The 15543-nt window shown below is 36.4% G+C and overlaps 1 protein-coding gene across 2 annotated transcripts in view; it reads right to left on the bottom strand.

Moving 5' to 3' along the window:
- C14H8orf88 (chromosome 14 C8orf88 homolog) overlaps positions 1-15338 on the bottom strand; it is a 37722-nt gene extending 22384 nt beyond the window's left edge. For both annotated transcript variants that reach the window (XM_055546701.1, XM_055546702.1), the window contains exons 1-3: positions 15046-15338; positions 7339-7437; positions 3956-4029 (exon numbers count right to left, since the gene is read on the bottom strand). In XM_055546701.1, the coding sequence (XP_055402676.1) occupies positions 3956-4029; positions 7339-7417 (153 nt within the window). In that variant the 5' untranslated portion in view covers positions 7418-7437; positions 15046-15338. The remainder of the gene's footprint in view (positions 1-3955; positions 4030-7338; positions 7438-15045) is intronic.
- Between the last annotated feature and the right edge of the window lie 205 nt (positions 15339-15543).

The raw sequence follows: 15543 nt of genomic DNA, 5'->3' as shown, positions 1-15543 counted from the left end.
GACTAAAAGAAGTTGTTCAGGCAGAAGGAAGGTAATGCCAGACATAAAAATGGATTTACATAAAAAAATTAAGAGTGCTGGAAAAGGAATAAATGAAGGTTAAAATTCATTCTTATATTTTAAAAAATTATTTTAAGATAGTATACAAAAGCAAAAATTAGTAACAATGTACTGTGTATTTATAGTACAAGTTTAAGTAAAATTCTGACAGTAGAGAAAAATGGGAGGGAATACGCTACAAAAAGGTTATGAGACCTAAGAAGTGAGTTAAACAAGGTCAATGTACAAAAATCAATAGTATTTCTGTATTCTAGCATCCAAAATGTGGAATTTGAAATTTATAAAAAAAGTACCACTTACAATAGTATAAAAAAATACAAAATGCTTATAAGTTTGACAAGAGTTCAAGACCCCTTTGCTGAAAAAATACAAAGTACAGAGAGAAATGTCTTGCTTATGGATCAGAAGACAATATTAAGATGGTAATTCTTTTCAAACTGATTTCAAACAATCAGAATTCCAATAAGCCTTTTTGGTAGAAATTTACCGGTTCACTTAAAATTTCTGTGGAAATGCTGAGGACCCAGAATAAGGGAGATAAATCTGAAAAACTATAAAGTTGGTGAATTTTCATTATCTGACTTGGCTACAACAGTCTGTAAAGTTTGATGTGGACCTAAAGATACGTAATCTAGGTAATCTAGTGTACAGTAAGATGGCTATAGTTGACAATACTGCATTGAATACTTGAAAGCTGCTAAAAGAATAAATCTTAATGTTCTCACTACAACAAAAACAACAACAAAATAGTGATTATGTGAAATGAAGAATATGTTAACTAAACTCATTGTGGTAAACATTTTGCAACATAAACAGGTATTAATCAAATCATCACATTCTATACCCTAAACTTACACAATGTTATATGTCAATTATATATCAATAAAGCTGGAGAAAACACATTATAAATCAGTAGAACATAATGAAGTTTAGAAATAAACTCACACATGTACGATATACTGATGTCAACAAATTTATGATTCAGTGAAAGAAAGGTATACAACCCAAACAGTAAAAACATGCAAAAGATTTGATCAGATAATTTATCAGAAAGAAAAAAAGAAAAGAAAAAGACAGATGGTAAATAAACTCATGATAAAATGCTCCATTTCATTAATCATTAGGGGAATGCAAATATAAAGTACAATGAGATACAACTACTAACACACTAAAATGGCTAAGATTAAGACTGACTATACCAAGTGTCACCAAGGACGTGAAGTAACCAGGACACTCATACACTACTGGTGGTACAACCACTCTGGAAAACATTTTAGCAGTTTCTAAACGGATTTAACATGATTCATCAATTCCACTTCTGGTTATTGTGTGTATGTATACACAGAGACTTGAACACAACTATCCACAGAGCATTATTCATAATATTTATCATAATAAATAAACTATCCTATATTCATACAGCAGAATACTACTCCAAATTTAAAAGAAAATCACTACCAATATCTACAACATGGAAGAATCTCAAAAACATTATGCTGAGCAAAAAAAAAACCAAAAAAAAACAAAAAAAAAACACCTAACACTAAAGAATATATTGTGTGATTTCATCTATATGAAATTTTAGAGCAGCCAAAACTACTTTATAGCTAAAGAAAGCAGATGAGCAGATGCCCGGAGCAGGAGGGAGCACTAGGATTAATGGAAGTGGAAATAGTAAATGACTGAAAAGGAATAAAAGAGACTTCTGGGGAAGCTGAAAATGTTCTACAGTTTCATTGTGGGGTTGGTTACATGAGGTATATATTGATTATTTGTCAAAACCCATTGAACCAATGGATTCATTTTACTGTATGTAAATTACGCCTTAACAAAGTTGGTTTAAAAAATACAAAAAGTTGGTAAAAAGTGTCCGTTAAAAATCATGTGATATCTCTGACATAGGTTCTGGTAGCTTTTGAATTACATTTGAAGCAGCAGACAAAATTTTAGGCTTAGAAGTAAATCTAATTAATTTATTTTGTATAAGGTTTTGCAATATTAACATACGCCTTTTTACTTATAAAGCTTTCAAAAGAAGGTCAAGGGTTCCAAAGAAAGTTACTATACTATACAATATTCTTACTGTATTAAGTAGGTAAATTTTAACTGCTGGGATAGATTAAACAAAACATTACAATGGCTTAAAATTTATATAAAGCAAGAATAATTAAGATATCAAGGTACTGACACAGAGATACACAAATAGACCAATGGAAAAGCAAAGTCCAGAAACAATCCCTGTTTATATAAAGATTTATACAGTAAAGATGGCATAAGTCTATATGGAAAGAATATTCGATGACTTGTACTTTACAACTGACTATATGAAAAAAATTGATTTTATTTATATCATATAAAAATTAATTTCAGGTAGATTATACACCTAAATATTAAAGCAAAACTTTAAACTTTTTAGAAGAATATGTAGGAAAAATGTCTTTTGAGCTTAGGGCAGGGAAGACTTCATACAGTGACACAAAAAGTGAAATTATAAAAAAATTTGACACTATGACTACATAAAGATTTTAAAATTTGAAAAAAGAAACACACAAAAATAAACAATTCTTTCACAGACCAAGAAAAATGGGCAGACAATATGCAGTGATGTCACAAAAGAGACAATCCAAATGGCCAAATTAAACATAAAAAAAAAGATGCTGCATTTCAAAGTAATAGAGAATTAAAAATTAAAACCAAGAAAGACACATTTCTCACACATTAAACATGAAAAAAGTGAAAGTTTGACAATAACAAGGTAAGGCTGTAGAAAAATCAGAGTAGTTAATGCATTGCTTGTACAAATCATTCTGGAGGGTAATCTGACAGTATATAGCAAATCTACTCCAGGTTTATATTCCAGAAGACCTTTAAAACATGTATAAAACATAACATATAGATGGATATTTATTATATAAAAGCATTTATTATAAAATATTTCTATTTCTATTATAAAATATAAACAAGGGTCATCGGTTCAGTTCAGTTCAGTTGCTCAGTTGTGTCCAACTCTGTGACCCCATGAATCGCAGCACGCCAGGCCTCCCTGTCCATCACCAACTCCTGGAGTTCACTCAAACTCACATCCATTGAGTTGGTAATGCCATCCAGCCATCTCATCCTCTGTCGTCCCCTTCTCCTCCTGCCCCCAATCCCTCCCAGCATCAGAGTCCTTTCTAATGAGTCAACGCTTCGCATGAGGTGGCCAAAATACTGGAGTTTCAGCTTTAGCATCATTCCTTCCAAAGAACACCCAGGACCGATCTCCTTTAGAATGGACTGGTTGGAAGCTTTATTGACTATGCCAAAGCCTTTGACTGTGTGGATCACAATAAACTGTGGAAAATTCTTCAAGAGATGGGAATACCAGACCACCTGACATGCCTCTTGAGAAACCTATATGCAGGTCAGGAGGTAACAGTTAGAACTGGACATGGAACAACAGACTGGTTCCAAAGAGGAAAAGGAGTACGTCAAGGCTGTACAGTGTCACCCTGCTTATTTAACAAGGGTCATACCCCTCAACAAAAAAATGGAACAAGAAATGTGGTAGCTTTACATACAAACAAGTCTATTTGTTATGGCAAAAGACAAATTGAGGATACTTATCCTGGGGAAGTACAGGAAGCAAATGGGAAGGTTCAGGGATATACAGGTGTTTTTAACTATGTATGTAAGATTTCTTTTAATTTTCTAAAATAAAAAAATATTGAGATTTGAAAATGGTGAGCAATGGGCATAATGAGTATTTTATTCTCTTAAGTGTATGCCTGAAATATATCATAACTTATTAAAGTATCTGATGCATTTAATATAGTACCTGACACACAAGAGCCATCTAACAAATTTTACTTTCCAGTCTGCAATGCTTCATTTTTTTATAACTTCTAAGACTTACTCTGCTAACTCCACTTTGTAAGTACTGGGTGTTGCATGGATATTCATTCTGAAAGTTGAAAGGGAATACTGCTCCTGTTAGGAGAGAGGAAAAAAAAACTGTTTTAAATACTTATTACTTCAATAAATGGTATAATACCACCTAAAAAACCTTAAGTATCTAGGATATGCTAGGCACTGTTTTGAAATGTTTTCTGAGAGTTCATTTACTCAACACAATGAAATGTCAGCTACTGTGTTAGGAGATGGGTTTATAAACATGAAAAAAGTTCAGAGATAAAAGACTTCATAGCCTATTTTTTAAAACAAGCTCATAAAAAATGATTATAATAACAATAAGTTATGTGACAGGTACAGAGAAGATACCAGGGGAGAGAAGATTGGGCTTTGGGCATATCAACTAAGGCTTAACAACTAAGGCTTAACAAAAGGAAATAATTCAGTATGGGTCTTGAATAAAAAGTAGATTTCTTTGGGGATGTGAGTTGCCCAAACAGTACAGAAGTATGCTTTAATGCTAAAATTAATTTCTGATTTACCTAACTTTTCTGCTTAATAAACCCCTACTCCTGTCCACATCTTTTTTTTTTTTTTCCTGTCCACATCTTAAGAGGGCATAATGAAATGAGAGATCAGGGCTACCAGCCCACTTCTACCCACCGCTAAAATAGCCTTCAAGGGAAAGCATCCGTGAAAAATGGAACCTGTACAAATGAGGGAGGGAGAGATACTATAAAAAGCCTAGTCACAGAAACAAGTAGCTGACAATGGTTTTATTTCCTTTGCTTTAGGACAAAATGAGACTTGGCCCTATACAACTGTTTCTTCAGTGTTCCAGAAGAATGCTGAATCACATCAGCATTGCTGAACTATGGTCCAGAGATCTCAATTCATTTTGTCTGTCCTAAGTCACGGCTATCTTCAGAGGAAACATGACCAAAATGTAGACAATCTTCTCTGTAGAAGCCAAAGATGGAAGAACAAGTGGAGGACTGAGGAATTGTGTTATTTCTATCTTTTCTGCTTCATCTTTGTAATCAATCAAAGTGCTATGTTTTCCCTTTTCTAAGTAGCCAGTTACTCAGTTGAACACATGGACTAAGCAGAATTAAAGTAATTTTTATACACATATATGTAAAATATAAGTATATATAGCTAGTAATGAAAAAGAATAAAAAATTATTATTCCAATTTGGAATTTCAAGAATTTGTCCAAAAGTTTAGTATTATGCACAAGAGAAAATATTTTAATTTTAGAAAATTCAGTTTTAGATTTCCTGAAAAATTAAGACTTTCTGTTCAGCTAAAGTACAGCCTTAATCTGCTTTGGACTAATTTTTTTCAATTAGGTATATTTTTAAAAGGCTAATGCTCTCTCCAGCATGGCTGATCAGCAGTGATCAAAATCACAGAACATGATTTGCACTGACAGTATCATTCTGAGCATAAGCCAGTTGTTAACCATGAAAATGAGACATTAAAAAAAAAAAATCCATGAGTTGCTCTTAAGCAAAAACTGTTCTTCCCATCTTTGTTGGTCTGGTAGACTATGGACTAGTAGACCATTAAGAATCCATTTCTTAATGCAAGTCAAAACCACAATGAGGTACCACTTCACAGGTCAGAATGGCCATCATGAAAATATCTATAAATAATAATTGCTGGTGAGAGCAATTCCAATCACCATTGGTGGAAATGTAAATGGGTGCAGCCACTATACAAAACAGTATATGCTGCTGCTGCTAAGTCGCTGCAGTCGTGTCCGATTCTGTGCGACCCCATAGACGCACCAGGCTCCACCGCCCCTGGGATTCTCCAGGCAAGAACACTGGAGTGGGCTGCCATTTCCTTCTCCAACACATGTATGCATGCTAAGTCGCTTCAGTTGTGTCTGATTCTGTGTGACCCTGTGGACAGCAGCCTACCAGGTTCCTCCATCCACAGGATTCTCTAGGCAAGAATACTGGAGTGGGTTGCTATTTCCTTCTCCAATGCAAAACAGTATGGAGGTTCCTTAAAAAATGAGTTATCTTATGATCCAGCAATCCCCCTCCTGATTATGTATCCAAAAAAGACAAAAACTCTTTAATTTGAAAAGATATTTGCATCCCAATGTTCACAGCAGCACTATTTATAATAGCCAAGACACGGAAATAACCCAAGTGCCCACTAACAAATGACTGGTCTAAGAAGATGTGGTATATATACACAGTGGAATATTACTCAGCCATAAAAAGCATGAAACATTGCCATTTGCAGCAGTATGAATGGACCTAGAGTATAGTATACTTAGTGAAATCAGTCAGATAAAGACAAATATTATATGATACCATTTATATATAGAATCTAAAAAATAATACAAATGAATCTATGGGCAAAACAGAAAGAGACTCATAGACACAGAAAACAATCTTATGGTTACCAAAGAGGAAAGGGAGGAGCAAAGGGATAAATTAGGAGTATGGGATTAACAAACTATTATACATAAAACAGATAAGCAATAAGGATTTGCTATATAGCACAATTATGTTCAATATCTTATAATAACCTATAATGGAAAATAATCTGAAAATATATATATATATATAGGTGTATATCGGAGAAGGCAATGGCACCACACTCCAGTACTCTTGCCTGGAAAATCCCATGGATGGAGGAGCTTTGGTGGGCTGCAGTCCATGGGGTCGCTACAAGTCAGACACGACTGAGCGACTTCACTTTCACTTTTCACTTTCATGCATTGGAGGAGGAAATGGCAACCCACTCCAGAAATCTTGCCTGGAGAATCCCAGGGACAGGGGAGCCTGGTGGGCTGTCATCTGTGGGGTTGCACAGAGTGGGACACGACTGAAGTGATGCAGCAGCAGCAGCAGCAGCATAGGTGTATATACATATATGTGTGTGAAAGTCAGTCACTCAGTTGTGTCCAACTTTGCGACCCCATGGACTATACAGTCCACGGAATTCTCCAGGCCAGAATACTGAAGTGGGTAGTCTTTCCCTTCTCCAGGGGATCTTCCCAACCCAGGAATCGAACCCAGGTCTCCTGCATTGCAGGCGGATTCTTTACCAACTGAGCTATCAGGGAAGCCCATACATACATACATACATATATATATATATAAAAACTGAATCTGAATCATTGCTGTATACCTAAAACCAACACAGTATTGTAAATCAATTATATACATCAATAAAAAAAGAATCCCTTCTCATTGGTAATACTTCTAAATTCTTCAGAGATCATTGGTTTTCATTATCTTTAAATATCCACCATAAACTATTTATGTATTCTATATATATATTATTTATGTATTATGTGGCCTTTCAAATACTAATTAGCTATTAGCCAATTAATTTTTTAAATGTGGATACCAGACTCACCAGGGGGAGAACTCAGATGACGAACAGGTCTTGCTGGTTGAAGTGGTTTACCAATCAACTTTTTGGTTTCCATTATCATAAAGATCTTGAGGTTCCATACTTTAGGAGGGAAAAATACAAATTGCTTTAACACATATACAAACAAAACAATGACATTACCACCATATGACCCAGCAATCCCACTCCTAGGCATGTACCCTGATGAAACCAAAATTGAAAAAGACACATGTATCCCACTGTTCATTGCAGCACTATTTACAACAGCTAGAACATGGAAGCAACCTAGATGTCCATGGACAGATGAATGGACAAAGAAGTTGTGGTACATATACACAATGGAATATTACTCAGCCATAAAAAGGAATGCATTTGAGTCAGTTCAGATGAGGTGGATGAACCTAGAACCTATTATACAGAGTGAAGTGAGTCAGAAAAAGATAAATATCATATTCTAACATATATATATATATAATATATATATATATATGGAATCTAGAAAAAATGGTATTGAAGAAATTATTTACAGGGCAGCAGTAGCAAAACAGACATACAGAATAGATTCATGGACATGGAGAGAGGGGAGGAGAGGGTGAGATGTATGGAGAGAGTAACATGGAAATTTACATTACTATATGTAAAAATAGATAGCCAATGGGAATTTGCTGTATACTTCAGGAAACTCAAACAGGGGCTCTGGATCAACCTAGAGGGGTGGGGTGGGGAGAGAGATGGGAGGGAGGTTCAAAAGGGAGGGGAAATATGTGTACCTATGTTTGATTTATGTTAAGGTTTGACAGAAAACAACACAATTCTGTAATGCAATTATCCTTCAATAAAAGAACAAAAGAAAAAAGGACAAAAAAAATAGAACTTACAATAAAAAAAACCATGACATTCATTTGAAGACAACTATTTTATAAATTAAAGTGGAAAACACAAACACAAAACAAGAATTTAAAACAACCTGCAACAACCAGAGACCCATTTCAGCATCTCTCACAATTGAATATTCCCTCTCTAAAACATTTCCCTCCCTTAACTTCCCTCTTTTCTATAGGTTTTGTTTCCTATTTCTTTGACTGTCTCTTTTAACTTCCTTAGATGATTCCTATTTTTCTCCAGTTAAATTTAGGGATTAGTCCAAATTTGGCTTTAATTCTCCTAGCTATTTTCATCTATTTTCATGACTGCAACTACCTATCTACATAATAAGTATGCCGTTACTTACACATCCGCGTCTACCTCTCTTTTTAAATAATGTGACATAGGTAAATGGTTTACTGTGCATGACACATGGATGTTGGCTTCTGTTCCTATTATTAATAATTCAGGAGGTGATGAATGATCACCTCCTGAGTGTATTATTATTATATTAACTATCTAATTGCCAAAAGATATTCCCATGTATATCTTATAGTAAGTACCTTAAATTCAACATATCCAAAATTAAATTCATTACTTTGACTCCAAAGATGTCCCTCCTGTTGTATTCCTTAAATTTATCTAAATTAGAGCCCCTCACCATAATCAGTCTCTAATTCCATTCTACTATCAAAATATCACTCAGATCTATTTTCTTTACTCCTACCACTACTCTTTTAGTCTCCCAGTAGTTCCTACTATATCTCCCTGAACACCTAGTCTGATTTAATTAAATACTGCCTTTCCCTATGTACCTCTTTACCTGAGACAAAATGAATATGGCCACATCACGGCATTTAGAGAACACTGTACTATACTATATACTAAACTATGATGGCTGATTTATCTTCCATACTAGCAAAGCGAGGGACAGATTCTTCTCAAAGTGAGGAACAATATTTTCATTCCTCCTGTGTCCCTTGCAACTAACTCAGTACTTGGACTGGATCCAAAGTAGGTGCAAAACAAGCACTTGCTGAACAAATGGGAGAATACAGCTTATTCTCTCTCCAAATTATGATCCCTTTACACACATATCTGCTTCAAAAACTTTAGTTCCCCATCACCTGCTGAATTATTGATAATAGAAACATGAGCCAACATCCACGTTTCATGCACAGTAAACCATTAACTATGCCACATTATTTAATATTCAGAACAACTTTATAAATTAGGCACTATTAATCGTTAGAGCTCAGGTCTTGGGTCAGCCTACCTGGGTTCTTATCATAGCTCTACCACCTAGTTATATAATTATGGAAAATAATAACCCCTACCTAGGTTTGAAGACTACACAAGAAAATCTGTATAAATCATTAGCACAATGCCCACTACATCATAAGAGTTCAATAAATGTTAGTTTTAGGATTTTTTAAACCTCATTTTCCAGATAATGCTTAGAGAAATTAGGTAATTTGCCCCAGCTCATGAGTCTAGAAAGTGGCATATATGCTCATCCCCATGCTTCTAGACAGAACACCCTTCAGTCAAGCTAGTTCCTTCCTCTCTTCCCACCGCTGACACAGGCAGAACTGTCCAGGTTTCAGTAAGCACCCTTCTTATGTGTTCACAAAGCACCCTTATACCCTCTTCCAGTGTGGTTTTTATTACATTAGCTGACTATAAAATCATAGCTCCAGCACTTTCTCTAAGAGCTAGCACAGCATCTAATATACAGCATCTAAGGGCTGCCACAGCATCTAATATACACTACATGTTCAATAAATTGTTGAATTCATAAATGTTATTATGTTTCACCATTTATCTATAAACTCAGGAATTCTGGTGTTCCCTCACTCTTTCAGCTGCTCTTCTTCTTTCAACAGTAACATTAAATAAAATAGTTCATGTAAAGTACTCTGTGTGGGCTTACTCACTCAGTCCTGTCTGACTCTTTGCAACCCCATGGACTGTAGCCACCAAGCTCCTTTGTCCATGGGATTCTCCAGGCAAGAATGCTAGAGTGGGTTGCCATGCCCTCCTCCAGGGGATGTTCCCAACCCAGGGATTGAACCCAGGTCTTTCACATTGCAGGTGGATTCTTTACCATCTGAACCATGAGGGAAGCCCAAAAATACTGGAGTGGGTAGCCTATACCTTCTCCAGGCGACTTCCTGACCCAGGAATCCAACCAGGGCCTCACACATTGTAGGCAGATTCTTTACCAGCTGAGCTACCAGGGAAGCTCAGATGAAGCTCACATGAAGTTCTCTAGTTCCTAACAAATGGTTGATAGTAAAATAACAAGAACAGTAACAACAATAATGATTTTCTTTCTTTTTCCAGTGGCCCATATTATATTTTGACTATTAATTTTTCTAAAATATATCATACAAAAAATCTATTACAAGCCTAATTGATTAGACAATTGAAGTAAAAAAAAAAACTGACTTTGTGTATCTTAGTAGCTACAACACAATCAGTTTTACTAAATATATCTATACATTTAAATGCCTCCTATTTAATGAAAATTTTCTGTTTGAATGGATCCAAAGTTTTCCAAATTTTGATGCCTATCAAGATGAAGTCAAAAGTAAAACTCCACCAGATTTTCACTTAATTTTCCAGAAACTGATTGTAACCATATGATCTTGAGCAGAAGTTGGTCTAAGTGACCTTTTCCCTAAGTATAAAATGGGGTTAATCACTTTCTTTACACACCAAAGAAATGCTCTCATCTAATTCCTTTGGACATAATTCAAGTGTCAAAGTCATAAATTTATAAACAACCTCTCAAAGTTAGCAATGATAACTAAGCACAAAATAGTTACTTTTTCTTGAAGTTTGGAGTCAAGCAAATCTGACGCAAAGAGCTGATTCACTGGAAAAGACCCTGATGCTGGGAAAGACTGAAGGAGGGAGGAGAAGGGGACGACAGAAGATGAGATGGTTGGATGGCATCATTAACTCAATGGACATGAGTTCAAGCAGACTCTGGGAGACAGAGGACGGGGAGCCTGGCGTGCTGCAGTCCATGGGGTTGCAAACATTCAGACACGACTGAGCAACTGAACAACAACCACCCAAGTTAGCACCCATCTAGACTTGTAATGAGTATGTTAACTAGTATTTCAGCATGGTGATTAACAAACTTCTAAACAAAACTAATGCTGTATGTATTTGTTGACATTACAACTTTGATATAATAGGAAACCCAAAAAGTATATGAAGAAAAAAAACCACTTTATTGATTGAATACTTTCTATGTGAAAGAGATATTTTAACATGGACCTAAAAGCAATCTAATATGTCATTATTTAATATGTATCCTAACCATTTAAATTAGGACCCTAATGTCAATATTAGTAGTATTAACTTTCCATCCTATTCCCCATGAAAAGAATACAATAGACTACTTTGGCACACACTTTTTTTTCATTGCTCAGCTGAAATTGAGTTGGTAGGTTGTAAAGTGTATTCCAGTTGCTGAGCAAAGCAAATCCACAGTATTCAAACTAGGGATTTTCAAGAGTTTAGGAGTTACAGGACTATTATATGAGTTTGCAATACAATAAATAAACAACAAAAAAAAAACCCCACCAAAGATATTTCTGTACCCACCTACCCTTTCCCCTTTCAATCTGTAGTAGGAAAACTACTACAAATTGAGAGGCCTGGCGGGCTACAGTCCATAGTGTCGCAAAGAGTCGGACACGACTGAAGCAATTTAGCAAGCATGCACTCTTTCAATTTGTAGTAGAGAACTACAGCAAAGTCTCCAGATATAAATTCACATCTCATACAATATTCTATTCAATATGATTTTTTAAAAGTAAACTATGCCTGCATAGAGACTGTGATATTATAGGAAATAAGTTTTGGATGCATACTATATAACAGCATCATATCTTATACAGTGTTATTAATGGAAAGGCAAGTACTTATCTTATATAATAAATAAGCAATTATTATTGTAAAACTGATCAAGTATCATAATGAAGGACAGGGCTCCACAAACCAAAGCTTAATTCTCTTAATTCTTAATTAAGAATTAATTAATTCTCTTAATTTAATTCTTAATTAAGAATTAATTCTCTTAAAAATTTTCTTAATTCTCTTAATTTTAATTGTGTTAAAAATAAAGACAGCTGAACTACAAAATCAGTATGTAAAATAACTTCAGTCTTTAGCAAACTCTAATGTAGAATTCCAAAAGTTTCCTTTTGGACCTTTCCTTTTGGAAGCTACTGGTCTTACCTGCTGCTACTGCTAAGTCACTTCAGTCGTGTCCGACTCTGTGTGACCCCATGGATGGCAGCCCACCAGGCTCCCCTGTCCCTGGGATTCTCCAGGCAAGAACACTGGAGTGGGTTGTCCTACCTAGTGTAGGCATTTATGATATCAAGTGTTACAAAGAACAGTTGTAAAAAAACATAATCCTACCTACACCACTGGGTAGCAAGTAGTGGGTCTGTCATACAGTTGTCTTTGAAATGTAAATATATAGTTTTGTGGTATAAATATTTCTTAAAGAACATTTTGATCCAATATCTCAAAAATTAATAATATTAACTAACACATGCTGAGAAATGGTTATTATTTTTCAAGTTCACACATATTTAACAAATCATCTTAAAATGATTTTTAATCGTTTTATGCCCATTTTTAAAAGAATTTTAATCATAAATGGGAGCTGAGTTTTGTCAAAGGCTTTTTCTGCATCTATTGAGATAATCATATGGTTTTTATCTTTCAATCTGTTAAAATGGTGTTATTAAGGCCTTATTAAGGCCAAGTGATATGAATAGAACACTGGTTTGCAAGTCAGGAAATCCATATCACTGCTATTCTACATCTAGAATACTAACTATATCTTAGATTATTTCTTTTTTAAAAAATATGTTGAACTAAATATGAATCCTAAGGGCCCACCAACTCTGAAATTATAAATTAACCTAAAATTTTCTAAAATATAGTACTATGATATAATAAGCATATATACTGATCAGATGGGGCACAATTTCATTACCCAATATATGCTTTTCTTAATTAAAACAATTTTTATGAGATCTTACTACATATTAAATGCTTTACATGTACTACCTCATTTAATTTTGAGCCATACATTAACTGTTGCAGAAACTCATTATTAGTTACTTTACAGATGAGAAACCTGAAGCTAAGAAAAAGAGAAATGCACAAGTTCACACAGTTAGTAATGAGGTTCTGACTGTAAAGTTCATGCCATCGTCTCTAAGTTTGTGTGTTTGGCAAGTAAAACACAACTGACTCTCCACTACTCCGTGTGGATAGACCGTACTTGTATGGAAAAAATTTATGAGAAGAACATTTACATGTATAAAACCTTCTGAGTAAGTTGATGTGTGCTAATAATTTTCATTTCCTCAATTTTCAATTTTTCTTAGACTACTAAATATATTATGGGATTAATATGTTTTCCTCATTCTGCAGACATGGTACACTGCCATTCTAATCCATTAGATACTATACTTACTACCTACTACACTTAGAAACAGTATTATACTTAAAATATACAACTTAAATGCTAGATTTCTTTAGAAACTGCTGATGGTTCTGCTGCAATTAAGAAATAAGAGCATATAAAATTTAAGAAATATGCTGAGAGAAGTGAAAAGAACATGCTTTCATTTATCTCATGTATATTTCCCATATAGGATTATGTAAGATTTAATCTCAGTTTTCAACTTCAAAATACCTTTTACAAAGTTATGATTTCTTAAAGCCAAATGCTGATGTAATTAAGCAGCATAAACTGATTATGGAAAATACAGAGGACTAAAGGATAAACTAATCGTGACTTGAAAGACGTTTTCTATTCCATAAACTAGGTTGTCATTATTTAGAACAATTAAATATCAAATATTTAAACTGAAATATCAAAAAGTTATAAGCCGAGAGTGTTCTGTTTTCTGTTTCATGCTTTCTGACAAAAAATTTTTTTTTCCTATGAAGCATCTTTTAACACAAATACAATTTAACATTTAGCTGGAATAAATTGTCCAGGTAATACGTGTTGGTGGTTGTCAAAACTGAGGTAACTGTCCTTTTTCATAGTTTTTATTTTTAGTTTTGCGAAAATATCAGCAACTATAAATTTTTGATAAAATATTATGTTGTACATCTGAAACTAACAAAATGTTGTATGTCAACTTTCGTAAAAACGCGTATCCTTACCTACAAGTTGCACAGAACATCTTCAAATACGGTTCATTAGCCATTTGACTTTCTTCTGTGAAGTGACCACATATGTCTTTGGTTTCTTTATTCTTACTGGGTTTTCTTTTCTTACAGAATATAATTTAGTGTAATTAATTATTCGTTTGCTCTTTATTATTAATAAAAACAACTAAAGTAATCTCAAAAACAAACTCTTGGTCGCGTTTAGTACGGACGATGCCAGGACACGGGAAACAGTCTTCAAACCATCCCACTTACCTACCACCAGGTCGTGGGGCAGGGGTCCATACACACTTACTTCTGGGGGCATTTTGTTTGTTTTATTTTTGTTTTATCAACATTCCTTCAGCAGTCTAACTCCCCGGGCCACTTGCCTCTCTCCCGCTTTCCCCCGCCCCAGCCCCCGCGCCTTTCCTGCCGACCTGCCCGCCCACTTTGCGTCCTAAGAGCCCCATCTTGGGGACCCTGTGGAGGCCTTGCCCGACTCGTCCCAGACCCCAGCCAGTTCTCTCCCCGTCACCCCAACTTCCCCCGTGTCCGTCCTCGGAGACGGCGCCCACTCGCCGCCTCACTCCCCGCGGTCCTGATTTCTGCTCGCCTCGCAGCCCATCCTCCCCGGCAACCTACCGCCTGAAGATCCTGGAGGGTTTCGGGGCCGGCAGCCGCGTCGCGGCGCTTAGTCCAGACACGACTGCGGAGCGCCGGGGGTGCCCGTCCGGGAACGGCTCCGGCGGCTCGCTAGAGGCCGGGATTGACAGCCGCGGGGGTGGGGCAGACGGCGGCCCCCAGAGGCGCGGGGCGGGCGCGGGGCGCGGGGCGCGCGCAGGGCGGAGCCTCGGGCGCCCGACCTACCGCGCTGCCGCAGTCGGGCGGGAACTGAACCGTTAAACTGGCTGCGCGCGTTTTCCTGGACGTACGGGGCGCGAGGGGCCGAAGCTGCCCACTTTGGAGGTCGCTCCTGGCGACGAGGAGGCCGCGGGAGGCCTCTCTGAGGTGCTGACTGGCTCTCCCTGGACGGGGCGTGCCCGCATGAACAGCCTTCAGGACCCCAGCCGGCGGTCCGACCTGCCTGAGACGTGGCGGGGGCGAGGCAAGCCGCGGGCTCGGGGGGCCGGGCGGGGGCTC

The sequence above is a fragment of the Bubalus kerabau genome, chromosome 14, assembly GCF_029407905.1.
Source record: "Bubalus kerabau isolate K-KA32 ecotype Philippines breed swamp buffalo chromosome 14, PCC_UOA_SB_1v2, whole genome shotgun sequence".
In the NCBI taxonomy this organism is placed as follows: Eukaryota; Metazoa; Chordata; class Mammalia; order Artiodactyla; family Bovidae; genus Bubalus; species Bubalus kerabau.
The sequence above is the reverse complement of the archived record's forward strand: the minus strand, read 5'-3'. Positions and strand labels throughout refer to the sequence as shown.